Genomic DNA, 16980 nt, shown 5'->3' with positions numbered 1-16980 from the left:
ATAAGAGTATAACGTGGCATTGATTGGGCGCTCTTTCTGGAATACGACTAGAGCCACCTCCCTTCCTTTTCGTACCTCCATGGCTACAAATCTCAACACCGTAGCAAAACGACATCACCCGTAAAATCGCCAGAATGATTTCAAAACAGGAGAATCGTGGTGCTAATTACATTAGCGAGCAAATGCACAAACGAAGTACTCTATGTGACATTAACAATAAATTAAAAACAAGGCAAGTCGTAGAAACTGAAGCTAACAAAGGCAATACCTTAATTATTATACTGTTTAGCGATTATGAAAAGAAAATTCATCAGTTCTTTTACAATAACTGTGATACAAAAATTAACCACAATCCAAGTAAATAATTTAATGCCCAAATTAGAAAAGCAATTAAGAGCAATTTAATTTTTGTGAGGAGTGCATAATAATGAACCCTAGGACTCCCTACACTATGAGCTGAACTGATTATTGAAATTTCGACTCAACTCATAGCTATTGGTATAGTTAGTCTTGCGTATTTATCAAATACAAAATTGAATAGTTTGATAAATGAGCTAGCTGCACACATTTAGAGAAAAACGTAGAATTCGTAACTCACAAGAACTGGGCGACCAAACCAGAAACATCCACATCCAAGAGGAAGGTAGATTTGCCTCCTTTGATAAAGTCAATCTTTGTACGAATATACAAGTAACCGAAACTTTGAAATTATGAAGGACAATTTAATTAAACGCAAAAAGGGAAGCAAGTATCGTTGAGATTCTACATCCTATTTTATCGAAGACAAACAACATTTTTCATATACGGATGTAGTTATACATACGTAACTGTAGTCACTTGCTTCTGTCATCTTATTATTATTTTGTACCATCTGGCAAACTAATATTTTAATTAATTTACGTCCAAAATCCAATAAAGAAATCCTTTGTCCTTTTCTAACTTTACCCTATTCTGCAGATGCATTTGATGCTTCGTCTTGCTGTCCACACTGGAATTGTTTGTTTAAGTTTCGACCGTCTAATGCGTTTATAACAACATAGATGTAGTATGTATACATGTGACACATTCATCGACATATTAACACACTTTTAAACTGCTCTATCTTTGCTGTTTCTGCTTCCCCAGGAATTACAGTTCGTGTTTAGCAAGTAAAGCGAGCGCATACAGTGACATAAGAGTATAACGTGGCATTGATTTCAAGAATAACTATTACTGCACTGAATAAACATTCTGTTTTTATTTTTGACACTTGCACATTATGTGCTAACTCTCAGAACTGCTATTTCTGCCGTTTAATAATCGGATGGTAATACAATATGTTGACACCTGTAAGTAAACAATTTTTACGCTCTCCCTTGTAAAATATTTTTATATGTCAATATGCTAAATATAAACTTGTTCATTGTTCTGTTTTTTGTAGACTGTACTTGAAAATGGCCTGTAATGCTGAAGTTGATCAATTGTGCAAATTTTAATAAAGTGAATAAGCGACAACTAAGATGGAAACTTTACAATGTCTGTCAACTCATCTTGTTTCGATGGTGATTATCTTGTGACAGACGCGCAGTTGAGAAGAGTCTGCTATGAGTTCGCGAGGCATTATTCTTTACTTGCATTTACATGTAATATCTTTCCAACATCTTTCGCTTACACGAAATGAGTTCACTTTGTCATCCTTGAGGAGACTGGTGACTTGTATCTAAATAAATTCGCAATCTTGATCACATTTTAATTTATTTGAACACCTAATCAGTTTCGGCTTCAGAGCCACCAACAGATCTGTAAGGAGCGCCAGCTTGAGCGCATTTTTCTGCACGAGCGACATACCATTTTGTGTACCCCGCCCCCTACCTCGTATACTTTCACCTGAATGAGTTCTTGCTAGTATTTATGGTACACCTTGAACACTAATTTTGCACTTCGATGCCTCTAACACTCCTCTTGGCTTGATGCCTCTACTAACATCTTATCCCACTTGGTCCTTCATAAAAACAAAGGTATTTTAGAAATTGTGAACATGACTCTATTACATACAAACTGAAAACTATTAAACTATGTACCTCACAAAACAGGCCAAAAAAGGGCGTGTAGCTGTAACCTAAGCATAAACTAAATGCATATAATTCTTAAATAATGGGTGAAACTTACAAATCATGTCGCTATTGGTACGATCTCCCACAGACCTTCACTAACCAAATAAAAAATAAGAATAATAAAATATCAGAGTGCAGATATAGGTGACGTTCGTACATCTTCCAGTTACATACAATAATCATTTAAGTAAAGTACGCAACACAAGAAACTGTAGTGAAATAAGTAACCTCAGAACGTGAAAGAGCGTGACTTATTTACATATAAACACAAGTTAAAAGTATGCCTGGAAGTACAAAGGCTAAGGAGAAATATGTGTGAAAGGAACAGGCATGTTGAGGTGTCTGTCCAAAATGAGATTGGAGCAGGCAGCTCATCAGTAATGTGTTAAGATATACTGAGAACCTCCAGCTCGTTTTGATATTTGTGAGCTACGCGAATGTCTTTGACGGTACGCTGCTCATACACTACTAGCCATTAAAAGTGCTACACCACGAAGATGACGAGCTGCAGACGCGAAAGTAACCGACGGGAAGAAGATGCTGTGATAAGCAAATGATTAGCTTTTCAGAGCATTCACACAAGGTTGGCGCCGGTGGCGACACCTATAACGTGCTGACACGAGGAAAGTTTCCAACCGATTTCTCATACACAAACAGCAGTTGACCGGCGTTGCCTGGTGAAAAGTTGTTGTGATGCCTCGTGTAAGGAGGAGAAATGCGTACCACCACGTTTCCGACTTTGATAAAGGTCGGATTGTAGCCTATCGCGATTGCGGTTTATTGTATCCCGACATTGCTGCTCGCGTTGGTCGAGATCCAATGACTGTTAGCCGAATATGGAATCGGTGGGTTCAGGAAGGTAATACGGACCGCCGTGCTGGATCCCAATGGCCACTTATCACTAGCAATCGAGATGACAGGCATCTTATTTGCATGGCTGTAACAGATCGTGCAGCCACGTCTCGATCCCTGAGTCAACAGATTGGGACGTTTCCAAGGCCACAACCATCTGCACGAACAGTTCGACGACGTTTGCAGCAGCATGGACTATCAGCTCGGAGACCGTGGCTGCGATTACCCTTGTAGCTGGATTGAAGAATTTTTAGCAAACAGAACACAGCATGTTGTTATCAATGGAGAGACGTCTACAGACGTTAAAGTGACCTCTGACGTGCCACAGGGGAGTGTTATAGGACCATTGCTTTTCACAATATATATAAATGACCTAGTAGATAGTGTCGGAAGTTCCATGCGGCTTTTCGCGGATGATGCTGTAGTATACAGAGAAGTTGCAGCATTAGAAAATTGTAGTCAAATGCAGGGAGATCTGAAGCGGATAGGCACATGGTGCAGGGAGTGGCAACTGACCCTTAACACAGACAAATGCAATGTATTGCGAATACATAGAAAGAAGGATCCTTTATTGTATGATTATATGATAGCGGAACAAACACTGGTAGCAGTTACTTCTGTAAAATATCTGGGAGTATGCGTGCGGAACGATTTGAAGTGGAATGATCATATAAAATTAATTGTTGGTAAGGCGGGTACCAGGTTGAGATTAATTGGGAGAGTCCTTAGAAAATGTAGTCCATCAACGAAGGAGGTGGCTTACAAAACACTCGTTCGACCTATACTTGAGTATTGCTCATCAGTGTGGGATCCGTACCAGATCGGGTTGACGGAGGAGACAGAGAAGATCCAAAGAAGAGCGGCGTGTTGTTACGGAGATGTTTAGCAAACTCAAGTGGCAGACTCTGCAAGAGAGGCGCCTTGCATCGCGGTATAGCTTGCTCGCAAGGTTTCGAGAGGGTGCGTTTCTGGATGAGGTATCGAATATATTGCTTCCCCCTACTTATACCTCCCGAGGAGATCACGAATGTAAAATTAGAGAGATTCGAGCGCGCACGGAGGCTTTCAGACAGTCGTTCTTCCCGCGAAACGTACGCGACTGGAACAGAAAAGGGAGGTAATGACAGTGGCACGTAAAGTGCCCACCGCCACACACCGTTGGGTGGCTTGCAGAGTATAAATATGTAGATGTAGATGTAGACGCTGCATCGGAGACAGGGGCGCCAGCGAGTGTGTACTCAACGACGAACCTGGGTGCAAGAATGGCAAAACGTCATCACCTGGCGTGATGGTATGGGGTGTCATTGGTAATCGTCTCGGTCACCTCTTGTTCGCATTGACGGCACTTTGAACAGTACGTTACATTTGGGATTGTTACGACCCGTGGCTCTACCCTTCATTCGATCCCTGCGAGAACCTACATTTCTGCAAGGTAATGCACGACCGCATGTTGCAAGTCCTGTACGGACGGGCCTTTCTGGATACAGAAAATGTTCGACTGCTGCCCTGGCCAGCACATTCTACAGATTCTCACCAATTGAAAACGTCTGATCAATGGTGGCCGAGCAACTGGCTCGTCACAATACGCCAGTCACTACTCTTGATGAACTGTGGTATTGTATTGAAGGTGCATGGGCAGCTGTACCTGTACACGCCATCCGGCCAGAGGTGGTTGTTCTGGGTATTGATTTTGCGGGATCTATGCACCCAAATTGCATGAAAATGTAATGACATGTCAGTTCTAGTATAATATATTTGTCCAATGAATACCCGTTTATCATCTGCATTTCTTCTTGGTGTAGCATTTTTAATGGCCAGTAGTGTAGAATGACAGATCCTTATGGTGGCCGAACCCTATAACTATGATTTGATGCTACTACAATGTACTGTTATTTATAGGCACTTAAAATGTCGAAGCACACAATGTGTTGAAATTGTTAGGGTCACAAAGAGTCAGATAAGAAACTTCCTGGCGGTTTCGCAGTAGAGCTTCTGTAAAGTTTTGAAGGTAGGAGACGAGGTACTGGCAGAAGTAAAGCTGTGAGGACGGGGTGTGAGTCGTGCTTGGGTAGCTCAGTTGGTAGAGCTCTTGCACGCAAAAGGCAAAGTTCCCGAGTTCGAGTCTCGGGCCGGCACACAGTTTTAATCTGCCAGGATGTTTCATATCAGTGCACACTCCGCTGCAGAGTGAAAATCTCATTCTGGTGTCAGATAAGACACATACCTCTACAATAATGAGCAGCCAGTACAGGGAAGGTCTGAAATATATTGAAACCATCACTTGACCAAAACAGTATTTAATGCTGATTTGTTCAATTAAACTTGCAGCAGAGACAGCGCAACTCAACAGTAATCAACAAATTGTGTTAGTAGACAAAAGAAATTAAATAATACAAAAGAGATTAAAAATGCCCAAGAAATCAACCAATAAAATAATGCCCTTATAAGTTGGCGTCATGGTTGCCATACAAACTTCAGCAAAAGAATCCTTGTGCTCGAAACACGCTCCTGAACATCAGCAGTCCAGAATGTACTCCATGATTTAGGTCCAAAGGAACAATGTGAATGTATTGGTGTCCTGTTATGTGTCTGTGGAAGTATGTGGCCGAGGAAGTTTCTTTCATACCTTATAATCATTTCTGTTATTCCGGGAGACCATTCCATAATACAGCTAAAGACCATTTATTCTTTTACCAGCCAGAGTGTGAATTTTGTGGGGCCAGGCGGACCCTATTGTAAACAACAGGATACCTAACATTGAGCGCTGTATACATTCTATCCGTCGGTGAAAACCACAAGCATGTCCGTTTCACAGATAATGAAGTAATGTAATAAAATTTAAAAAGAAATTCTATGCACCATAGAAAGGTAAATTATATACCATTTTACGAAGGACAAATGAGAAATACCAAAAATTTGCAGCTTTTTGCTTGTAAACTCCCCTGAAAGGTTTAACACATTAAATGCTAAATTTAACAACGCACACAAATTTCACAATAGCAACCGGGCTAGCAGTTATCAGGACATTGTAGTATCTGTAGTTTACAACACACCATTCTTTGTCTCTAAAAATCCAGACACCTCATACGCATCTATAGCCTTGAAGTCTATGCATACAAACTCACAAAATCTTCACTCTTGGAGTCTATAAATTCCCTTTGAGTCCAGAATAATTCAACCATAAAACGAAGACTATAAGACAGCTATAAATAATGGATTGCGTAAAATTGTTTTACATAGGTCAAACGGGAGAAGGGTCAGAAAACGGTTCCAAAACACGCTGAGTGTTTCAGATATGATAAAGCATACGAATCTGCAATAATTACCGCAAACAAAACACGAGCCACCTAGTTTTGATAAACGATCTCCATCCATTCCAGGATATTCAGAAATGAAAGAAACTTGATAGATGTCTTATTAATGGCTCGCAATAGACGAAAATATGTTTAGGCCACAATAAAAGTCACTGACTAAGAACCCTCATTGTGGCAGAATGAATTTTCACTCTACAGTGGAGTATGCGCTGATTTTTAAACTTAAATAGATTAGAACTGAGCGCCACACCGGTATTTAATCCCAGAACCTTTGCCTTTCACTGACAAATGCACTCTCGACTGATCTGTTGTTTTGGCCCCAATAGTCTTTCACTGTGCTGGAATACAAAGAGCTACAATGTTGTACAAATGTTTATAGTCAGCTTATTCATTATCAGCGCATCCTTCGAACAATTTACTTTATGCAAAGAATTTAAAAAATGATACTGACAGCAACAGTGCTGATTTTGTATCCAAAGAGTACAAATATGTTTCCAACAAAATAATTTGATTTCAACTTCTTCGTGCCAAGTATTTTCTCTGTGCTTTTTTGATGTATTGTTTGATCTTGTTTTAGATAAATTTAGGTAAATTAAACAGGAAATTTGTTACAATTGCAACCCAATTGATGGTATCCTAGAATAAAAATTTTACATGTACTGCAAAAAAGGTGAAAACGTGCTATTGGTGATGTGATTTGCTCAAATTTGTTGCAGATGAAAGCAATGCTCTCATACCTTGTGACATGCCCACACTGATTTACTTTCAGTAGCAAGTATCTCTTACCTACCAAACATGGCAAAAGTTCGCTTTCATACCTTGCGGGCCTTCGTGGGAGACAGGTTCTGATAAAGCTGCGAGGTCATATTCGTAAGGTGTTCCTTGATAGTTCAGTCTGTGGAACATTTTCCCTCCAAAAGCAAAGGTTCCGGCTTCGAGTCTGGTCTGACACACAGTTTCAATCTGCCAGGAACTTTTAAGAGTCAATATGTCTCTTAGCATTTTTGTACAGCTAGTATGCGAGAAATCACCCTTCACTATTTGTATCTGGTCATGGTCATTATGAACATTTCATCAATTATAGAAAGGCTTCCATACTTCCAAAGCTATCAATGTTGATAAGGGAGTAGTGTCTAAATGTCGTGTTAAACTCCGCGTGTATTGTTGTCAACATTCTTAAATCGACTCGTATGACCACGCCGTACGCCTAGGTTTTCCCTAGACTGTGACCTGATCTTCGTGTCTTCATTCCTCCTGCATTAATAATATGTTAAACATGATCCAGTCTTAAGTCTCCCCTATCATGTGTGACTTATGGTACAGGCTTTACAGTCATCTCTATCGCCAGTTTAGTTAGCTTGAGCTTGTGAATTGGTACTGATATTGTTAGTAATCTTCATTTCACTTCATCAACCTCTTTGATAAACTTAACCATCAACTTGTTCTTTCCGAGCTAACAGTTCTTCACTTTGTACTTTACTCGTCCATCTCTATAACAGACATTTCACATTCTTCCAGTCTCGTCTTTCCTAGTTCCTACGATGAACGCATTGCGTTTGTATATATTGCACCAAACATTATGTTGCACAGACTGTTACTAAAGTGCTAGTCCTTTGTTTAAGTCCTTAACGCGAAAATATTTCTTATAACTTTCTTTTTTGTGCCGTCCTCACATTTGCTATTCATCTTGTTGACATGCATTTTCCTGCCCCTTCTCAGTGATATCATTATTTTTGTCTCTTTTTGGTAATCCTTAGGTAATATGATGTGGTAAACAGTTCACAAGTCCCATTTAACAGTTCTTCCGAAATGTTTCGAGGAAAAAGGAAGGGAAGAAGACCGCATCTAATCATATTAACAATGATAATTAATACACATTCCTCTTTCACTCTTATTCCTTTTTATACTCTTTCATTTCCCTCATTCTTTTAATTATTTACAAACAGAGAAGACAGTAAGCAGAATTTGCGCTTTTACGTTTTTGAATATGTACTAGTGTTTAATCATGAGCAGTTTTATAGTTCCTCTCTGTTATGAAAGGTACATCACTAGTCTGTTCCTGTTCTACAACTGACTTCCTCTGCAGCATTCCTGGGACTTTCCTACGACCACATCAGACATTATCTTTAGAGGCTAGAACATCATTTGGCGATGCCCACATTCCGCTACAATGCCCATCTGTACCAGGCAAGGAGCGAGGGGAAAATGACTGTGACTAACTGCCTGTATTCGCACCGTAACTGCTTACCTTTTTCTCAAGATCCCAATGCGAGGCTTATGGTGGAGGTAAAAGAATAGTTAAAACTATTCATCGATCATTGTTTCTCTGAATTTACTTAGTATTTTCAAAGTTGGCTGTGGTGCCTGTATGTACGCTAACGAACATTTATCACACTAACTTTCATCACACATCTAGCACTTCGTCACCCTTCAGCAGATAAAATATCTCCGAAACTCTGACAGGATCGATATTCCTGAAGCAGGAAATTATTTGGACATGAGAAATACGTTTGCCGTTTCTCATATTCAGCGCCTCATTAGGGCGTACTGTGGAAGAGAGTGGTCCATCAGTCTTCTGACTGTTGTGATACGGCCCGCAGCCATTAACTTCTCTTTGCATCAAACTCTTCATCTCAGCTATTTGTTGGATCTATTCCATTCTGTCGTCCTCTACAGTTTTTACTCTCTAGTATCATGGACTTCATTCAGTGATGTCTAAAACTTGTTCTATCACCCTCTCTCTTCTTCTTCTGAATGATTTCCATATGTTCTCTCTTTGCCAATGCTGTCGACAAACTCCACACTCCTTATCACTAATACTCATCATCATTCTGCAGAACCAAATCTTCAGCGCTTCGATTATCTTCTTTTCCTATTTCCTACAGTACACGATTTACTTCCATATACTGTTGTGCTCCAAACATTCTTAGCCATTTCTACTTCAAATTAAGGCCGATATTTGATACTAATTTTCAGAATCATTCTGTAGCACCACATCTTAAATGGTTCGATTCTCTTCTTGCCCTGCTTTACCAAAGTACCTGATGCAGTTCCAACCATCCTCAGCAATTTGTTCTTAATATTAAGACCGGTATTTGATACTAGTAGACTAGTTTTCTCCTCGAATACTCTTTGCCTGTGCTATTCCGCTTTTATGTCTTCTTTGTTTCGTCCGTCGTATGGTATTTTGCTTCGAGGGTGGCAGAATTCCTTAATTTCGTCTACTTCGTGGTCACCAGTTTGTCGCTAATCTTACTTCTGCTACACCTCAACCGCTACGTGTTTCTTCGTTTTACTCTCTCCATTTCTGTACCCATTGGACTGTTCATTCCATTGAGCTGGTTCTGTAGTTCAGAAAATGTATTCGCAATTGCGAATTTTTGCCGAACCTGGACTCAAAACCGAATTCCCGTTTTAAACGAGCGGTTACCTTAAACGATTCTGCTATCCATGCCAGAATCACGGCCACACACAAATTCTCATACGACTTCACCCATGTGTCACGACTTGGATTCGTACGTTACGTATATACCGTCCAAGGACGACATATTTATTGAGAGTCGAGGGCCTAGTATTGGCGAATAAATACAGAATGCTTGTCCAAAGGAATATTACATCGTACTTCTTAATAACATAGGCACTGCTATTTCGTATTTATTGACCAATACCACGCCCTTCCTAGACGAGAATATACGTAACGTACGGGTGCAAGTTGTTACACATATACGACGACATATGGAAGTCTGGATCTGGCCGTGATTCGTTGACGGATAGCCGAAGCCGTTAAGGTGACCGCTCGCGAAAAATGGAAAATCCGGGTTCGTGTCACGGTCTGGCACTAAGTTTCGTCATCATTCCAATATACAGTCGATGGTGGTTCATATTCTAAACTGCGAATACATTTCCTGTATTTCTTGGCGGCTATAGTCGCTGGAGTGCCTGTTCCTTCGGACGTGCATGCATATCCGAAGGAACATTGCATTGTACTCCTTAATAACGTAGGTACTGCTATTTTGCATGTCCTGTGCTTCACTTTCACCGAGGATAGTAATGTCATCAGCGAATATTGTCAGTGACATCCATCCATCATGCATTTTAATCTCACCTTTGAATCGGTGACATCCATGCATCATACGTTTTAATCCCACCTTTGAATCTTTCTTTTGTTCGCGTCGTTGTTTCTTCGATGCGTAGATTAATGATAGGAGCTTGTAGATTAATGGTAGCAGCTCACCGGCACACCTTTTTCACTTTGAGTATCTCATTCTTGGTCTTCCATTCTTAATGTTCTCTCTTGGTTTATTTATTTATTTTGACTCCATTCTGTTGTTCACGGCAACAGGTTCATGATCACGCGAGTTATCATCCATCAGGACGTATCCGGCCGGGGTGGCCGAACGGTTCTAGGCGCTACAGTCTGGAACCGCGTGAACGCTACTGTCGCAGGTTCGAATCCTGCCTCGGGCATGGAAGTGTGTGGTGTCATTAGGTTATTTAGGTTTAAGTAGTTCTAAGTTCTAGGGGACTGATGACCTCAGCAGTTAAGTCCCATAGTGCTCAGAGCCATTTGAACCAAGGCATCAGGACGAAATTGATAACAAAGTGTTGGCTATGCCGTTCCATTGTTGTCTGCAGAAACTGGTCCCTGTATCGTAGAGCAGTGAGATTGTCCTCAACAATCACGAGAGGTGTTCGGTGGCCCCATGTAATACCATCCCAGTACATCACTCTACCACCACTTTGTTGCACATGTGGGACACAGTGTTGGAGGCGTTCGATTACCGGATTGTCTCCAAAGACTTTGTCTGCGATTGTCAGGATACACACAGATCCGAGATTCGTCCGTAAACAACGCCAGGCGCCAATACTGGGGCGTCCATTGTGCACTGTTTTTTGCCCATTTGTAACGGAGTCATTGGTTTGATGCGATGCACGTCCTATAACATCTTCTACCGCTGAATTCAATTCTGGAGCATTCAGCCAACGGTTCCCGTGACTCAAAAGTCGTAGATAAGATCATCTTGCGCACCTGTAGAGAAAGGACGGCCTGCGCGGTGAAGCCCTGAGCACTACCTGTCAATTCTCACCGATTCCACGTCGATACGACACCACTTTTACTCCGGTGCACAAGTCGAGGAACTTTCCTAGTTGACAAGCCTTCTGCAGCTAACGTGATGTTGATCCGAACATTGGTCGCGACTGTCTTTCGTGGAATAGTGGATATTTACCCTACTGTTCCACTGACGTCTCTAATGCGTCCCTACTGGTGCTTTACTTTCAAGTGCCATGCTGCAATCCATTAGAGTGCGGCGTTCTACACCTAAATAGCGCACGTGTGTGTGTTTACAAACAACGTCGGTGTAGGAGCAATTACCATAGCAGCACATCTTCACGTCATATCAGTGTGTTGCAAGAGGAAACTTAGTTTTCACAAACACTGTTATTTCCAGTAGGGCCTCTTTCATTTAGGGTGTGCAGCTTCGCCTTGAAGTATCAGTCACACCTGCTGACAGTGAAGTTACCCTTTTCTCGAAGCCGTTGCGTAATTGTGGGGAAAAGGGTATGCGATGTAGACGGACGTTTTGGACAGCGATCTTAAGAAAGGCTAATAGTAGTTCTTCCATTACCGTAAGCTGCGCCATACAGATGGCTCATGTCGGTATGTTCTCCAAACGTGTATTCAAAGACGTTCCTCTAATACAGACACGTGGGAGAAGCTCGAACGAGGACAGAGTGGTAAGGTAAACGTCAAATGACATCAGCCGATCCAAAGCAAGCATCCCCGGCTATAAATGCCCTGTCGCGCACCTACCTGGCAAACATGTTTTCAAACGCCTGTAGCTAATCATTGCCCTCTAGAAGTCCTAGAAGATTGTAACGGATGTTTCCGATCACCCTGTACATCATTCTCTCAGTAACGTTACATTCACTTCCGACCACTCATCACTCACGCAGCTCATTTCAACGATTAAAGCAAATCGTATGCAAAACATCAGATGAATGTACTAGCTTCGAAGCAGAGAAGGTGTGAACTTCCTTTGATTGTTCGCTGAATGACCGACGACGACTGGGACACGAGCGAGCACCAGCGAATGCGAATCGAACGTGGCCGAATGCTGTTCCTACAGTTTGCACTAGAGACCATTCGCTGATGCTCATTCGCTTGTGTTCGCTCCAGTGTAAACCGAGCTTTAGATTAGTGGTTAATGTTACTGCATATTGTTCGCGTGGACGTGTGCGTACGAGAGGGGTTATGAATGCTTGTTCTGAATTATTTGTGATTGGTTTGTTTCAGAGAAACCGGGGATGCTGGACCTGAAAGGCAAGGCCAAGTGGGAGGCATGGTCTGGCAAGAAGGGCATGTCTCAGGACGAGGCCAAGGAGAAGTACATTACATTCGTCAGGGACACGCTCGAGCCCAAGTACAAGTGATCCAATGTTTTTGTTATAACCAAATAAAATAATCACTTATTATCGTTCATAGTTTCTTTTCTGTCCCGAACAAGTATCATTAAAAACCTCGCCCTACACTTACCTCAGCGGACTGCAATTCCTTAAACTAAGTTCTCTGAATGTAGAGCAGCATGATGTTCTAAGATAATGGAGAAACCCCACGTTTCGGCCATGTTTGCACCGGCCTTGCTCTGGGTCGTGTGATGGACATAGTGGTGTACTGTTTGCTTGTTTGTTTTTTTTTTTTCATACTTCCGTCCTCTACCCCTTGGGTAGTGCGGGCTGTTTGAGATAGTACCTATTGAAGAGTCCAGTTCTTTTCACACGGTACCAGGCTGGGGAGTGGGGAGCAGAGGGAGCCCAAGTTGGTAATATGTGAGAGGAAGAGCATCCACTCGTCTCTACCACTAACATTGCACAGATCCAGAGTAACGTGCAGACCCCGTCACGACAAGGTCAAGAAAAAAGAAAAAAGGAAAAAAAAAGACTGAGAAATATGTTACGGTACTGTCACTAGAGCCAGCTAGTTTCACACCACCGACGGGATTTTTGTAGTGGTTTCTTCTTGTTAATGTTGTCTTCTAAGCACATGAGTTAGTCAAAGATAAGGCCTAATGTACATTTTCCAATCATTTTAACATTCAGAATACTAGCACCTGGGTCTGTTTGAAGTTATCTGGGCCGGCCGGAGTGGGCGAGCGGTCGTAGGCGCTTCAGTCTGGAACCGCGCGACCGCTACGGTCGCAGGTTCGAATCCTGCCTCGGGCATGGATGTGTGTGATGTCCTTAGGTTAGTTAGGTTTAAGTACTTCTAAGTTCTAGGGGACTGATGACCTTAGATGTTAAGTCCCATAGTGCTCAGAGCCATTTGAACCTTCTGAAGTTATCTGGAGTAATAAAAATATGAACTGAAGTGCTCTGTTTCTGATTGTATGCCAGAGCTGCGATAATAAATCAACAGTCGTTAAGTGAAAGCAAAGCTGCACCGTAATGACAAACAATTGTCATAACGAAAAGGGAAATATTTCATACTGTAAAAGTTAGTAATCTGACAGCGAGAATTCTGAATATAAACTGCCTGAATAATTAACTTTGACATGAAACCTAGAGTAATTGGCTTTGCAAAATTTGATCACAAAAACTGTGTGTAAATAACGTAAGTTGGTCCTGATTGAACAAATAAAAAAAATGATAATCTTTTCTCCTTACCTCTATTCTGCGCAAATCTGGATACGTTGCAGTACTACTGTCTTGCGCGCCGCTATGCTAAAGGTGCAAATTATTGTATCTATACAGAGATACTCGAGAGGTGCAATGAGTTCTTTGTTAATTGCAAATCGAACATACTTGATTGGTCATCCATTAAAAAGACTTGTAAGAAAAAGGCTAGTAATGAAATATGCGCAGAAATAACTTCTTCTTTTTTTTTATTGAGACAAAGTGCTCAAGGCAGATTTTAAATTTAATGAACTTCTTAACATCCAAACAATACAGTTTCCTAGCTCTCAAAGCTAACAACTTTGAGTACAGTAACCAAGTTCGTTCGATGGCGCAGCAATAGTGAAAAAAATTACACTGTTATTGTATTTACCTGACATTCCATTAAATTTCTTCCTTCACAAATCAGTTTTATAATCATGTCGATTGAACAAAATAATAAGCTAACACATTAAATTTGAAGCATAATATTGCCCTGGCATCGTCACTAACACAGGTTAACATCATCAGCCTAACTCTCACACACCTAAACTATGACACCGTCTCTACCACAGCTAAACAATGTCTGGTCCTACTGCACCCTCGCGCAGTTCAAAGATGTTAGCTAACTTCTGCGATGCAGTTTACATCGATGCTCGCCCACAATCGATTCAGATACAAAAATTCATATAACACAATTATGTATGACACATATCACTGCGAGCCCCCATAACATTGCTATTAGATCTTTCAGATGAAGGTGTTTCATGAACATAGGCGCGGGAAAACGATTTTCTTTAGGATCTGAAAATCTGCTGCAGCTTACCATCAGTATCACACTAAGCCACTTGCCGAGCTGCTGAACACACTACAACTTTCAATGCGCAGTAACAGCTGTATCGATATCAGCATACCATGATGTACATTTTGGAACCTCAATTTCTCGTTTTTCTGTAATGGTGTGGCCATGACTCAGGGAACGACAACAGGTCTGCAGCTCAAACATGGCTTGTCCGATACGTCAATTATTCCACATTATTCATTTGTTTCTCACAGGAACACAGGCCACATAAGAAATTAACGAATACACCAAAAAAGGTAAGGGTGGCAGCCATTTTAGTGTAAAAACTGTAGACAATTATGAAGTTGGGTTGTTTTGGGGGAGGAGACCAGGCAGCGAGGTCATCGGTCTCATCGGATTAGGGAAGGACGGGGAAGGAAGTCGGCCGTGCCCTTTCAAAGGAACCATCCCGGCATTTGCTTTGAGGGATTTAGGGAAATCACGGAAAACCTAAATCAGGATGCCCGGACGCGGGATTGAACCGTCGTCCTCCCCAGTGCGAGTCCAGTGTGCTAACCACTGCGCCACCTCGCTCGGTAGACAATTGTGAAGCAACATATGTATGTACCAGTCTCAAGACCATGCGACTAATAATCAAGGTAGCTCACACATATCACAGTATGACGTCGGTCGAAATATTCGACGTTTCATGGCGGCGGCAATGATGATTCACCGAACACAAAATGACGCTCGTATTGAACTACAGACGACTCAACCCAAGCGGATTGCGTACTCAACGCCGCAACTGCAGATCACACGGCCAACCACTGTTTTCTACATTGGTCGACGCTTCAGAAGGTAAGACATCGTCACAGGACATCTTAAAGGACTACAAGCCTCACGACTTGTCTGGGTCTGATAGAAATCCCAGCTAAAGCACTCCGTCTTCAGGTCACAAGTGGCCCATCGGGACCATCCGACCGCCGTGTCATCCTCAGCTGAGGATGCGGATCGGAGGGGCGTGTGGTCAGCACACCGCTCTCCCGATCGTTATGGTGGTTTTCTTTGGCCGGAGCCGCTACTATTCGGTCGAGGAGCTCCTCAATTGGCATCACGAGGCCGAGTGCACCCCGAAAAATCCCAGCTTAGATGTGTATCAATTTAGACACGCAAAAAGAATTTGACTCAGTACACTAGCGCTTATTAACAGTAGTTCTTTCTAACTACATATGAAACAGTATTTGTTACTAGAACTGTGTTGAGACAATATCTGTTCATGTTCTACGAGGCGTGTTTTTTAAGTAAGTACCGTTTTGAAATTAAAAAAGACATGCTAAGATATCTCAATTTTATTTTTACATAAAAGACTGTACCTTAATGTACTTTTCCATATTATTTCCGTCAATATTGAGGCACTTGTTATTACGTTGTACGAGTTTTTGAATACCCTTCTCATAGAGTCTGCCGCCTGACTTGTTAACCACTGCATCACCACTGTTTTGACTTCCTCATCGTCCTGAAGACGCTGACCGCCCAGGTGTTTCTTCAAGTGAAAGATCGAGGCTATACGGAGGATGATCTAGAGTTTCCCATCGAAAAGATGTGATGAGATCTTTGGTATGATTCGCCACATGCGGACGGGCATTGTCTTGCAGCAAAACGATGCCCTTGCTCAACTTGCCACGTCTTTTGTTCTGATTTGAATTGAACGGCACAGGTTGTGCAATGTCTTGCAGTGAACTGCTGCATTGATTGTCTCATTATGAGGCGACCACGAAGACGATGACGATGACGAAGTCAATGACGAAGTCAAAACAGTGGTGATGCAGTGATGAACAAGTCAGGCGGCAGGCTTCTGTGAGGAGGGTATTCAAAAAATGATACGATATGACAAGTGCCTCAATATTGACGGAAATTATGTAGAAAAGTAGATTAAGATACAGGCTTTCATGTAAAAATAAAATTATTGAGATCTCTTAGCACGTCTTTTTTTAATTTCAAAACGGTACTTACTTAAAAAACACGCCTCGTATATAGACGGCCAGGCAGAAAATATTAACACTTATCTTAGGCCCGTTTAACACTGGGACACTGGTGACGGCCACTAGCGACGGCCACCGACGAAGGTGACCATCTTAGTTCGTTTGAACTGGAGCGTACACACTGGAACACTACAATGTCTCATCGAGCCACTGTGACCCAGCAGTGACTCATCCTCGCCACATGTGACGGACAAGGTCACTGTGCTCACAGCAGTCACCACCGTATATGCATTAGATTGAACTGGAGT

General features: G+C 41.8%; 1 protein-coding gene across 1 annotated transcript in view; it reads left to right on the top strand.

The window, feature by feature from the left end:
• Window positions 1-12738, top strand: part of LOC126354713 (acyl-CoA-binding protein homolog) — a 121347-nt gene extending 108609 nt beyond the window's left edge. The window contains exon 4 of the mRNA XM_050004562.1: window positions 12555-12738. Coding sequence (XP_049860519.1) covers window positions 12555-12691 — 137 coding nt within the window. The 3' untranslated portion in view covers window positions 12692-12738. The remainder of the gene's footprint in view (window positions 1-12554) is intronic.
• The last annotated feature ends 4242 nt before the right edge of the window (window positions 12739-16980 follow it).

This window comes from Schistocerca gregaria, chromosome 3 (assembly GCF_023897955.1).
Source record: "Schistocerca gregaria isolate iqSchGreg1 chromosome 3, iqSchGreg1.2, whole genome shotgun sequence".
Lineage (NCBI taxonomy): Eukaryota > Metazoa > Arthropoda > Insecta > Orthoptera > Acrididae > Schistocerca > Schistocerca gregaria.
This window is presented reverse-complemented; position numbering and strand designations above follow the sequence as displayed.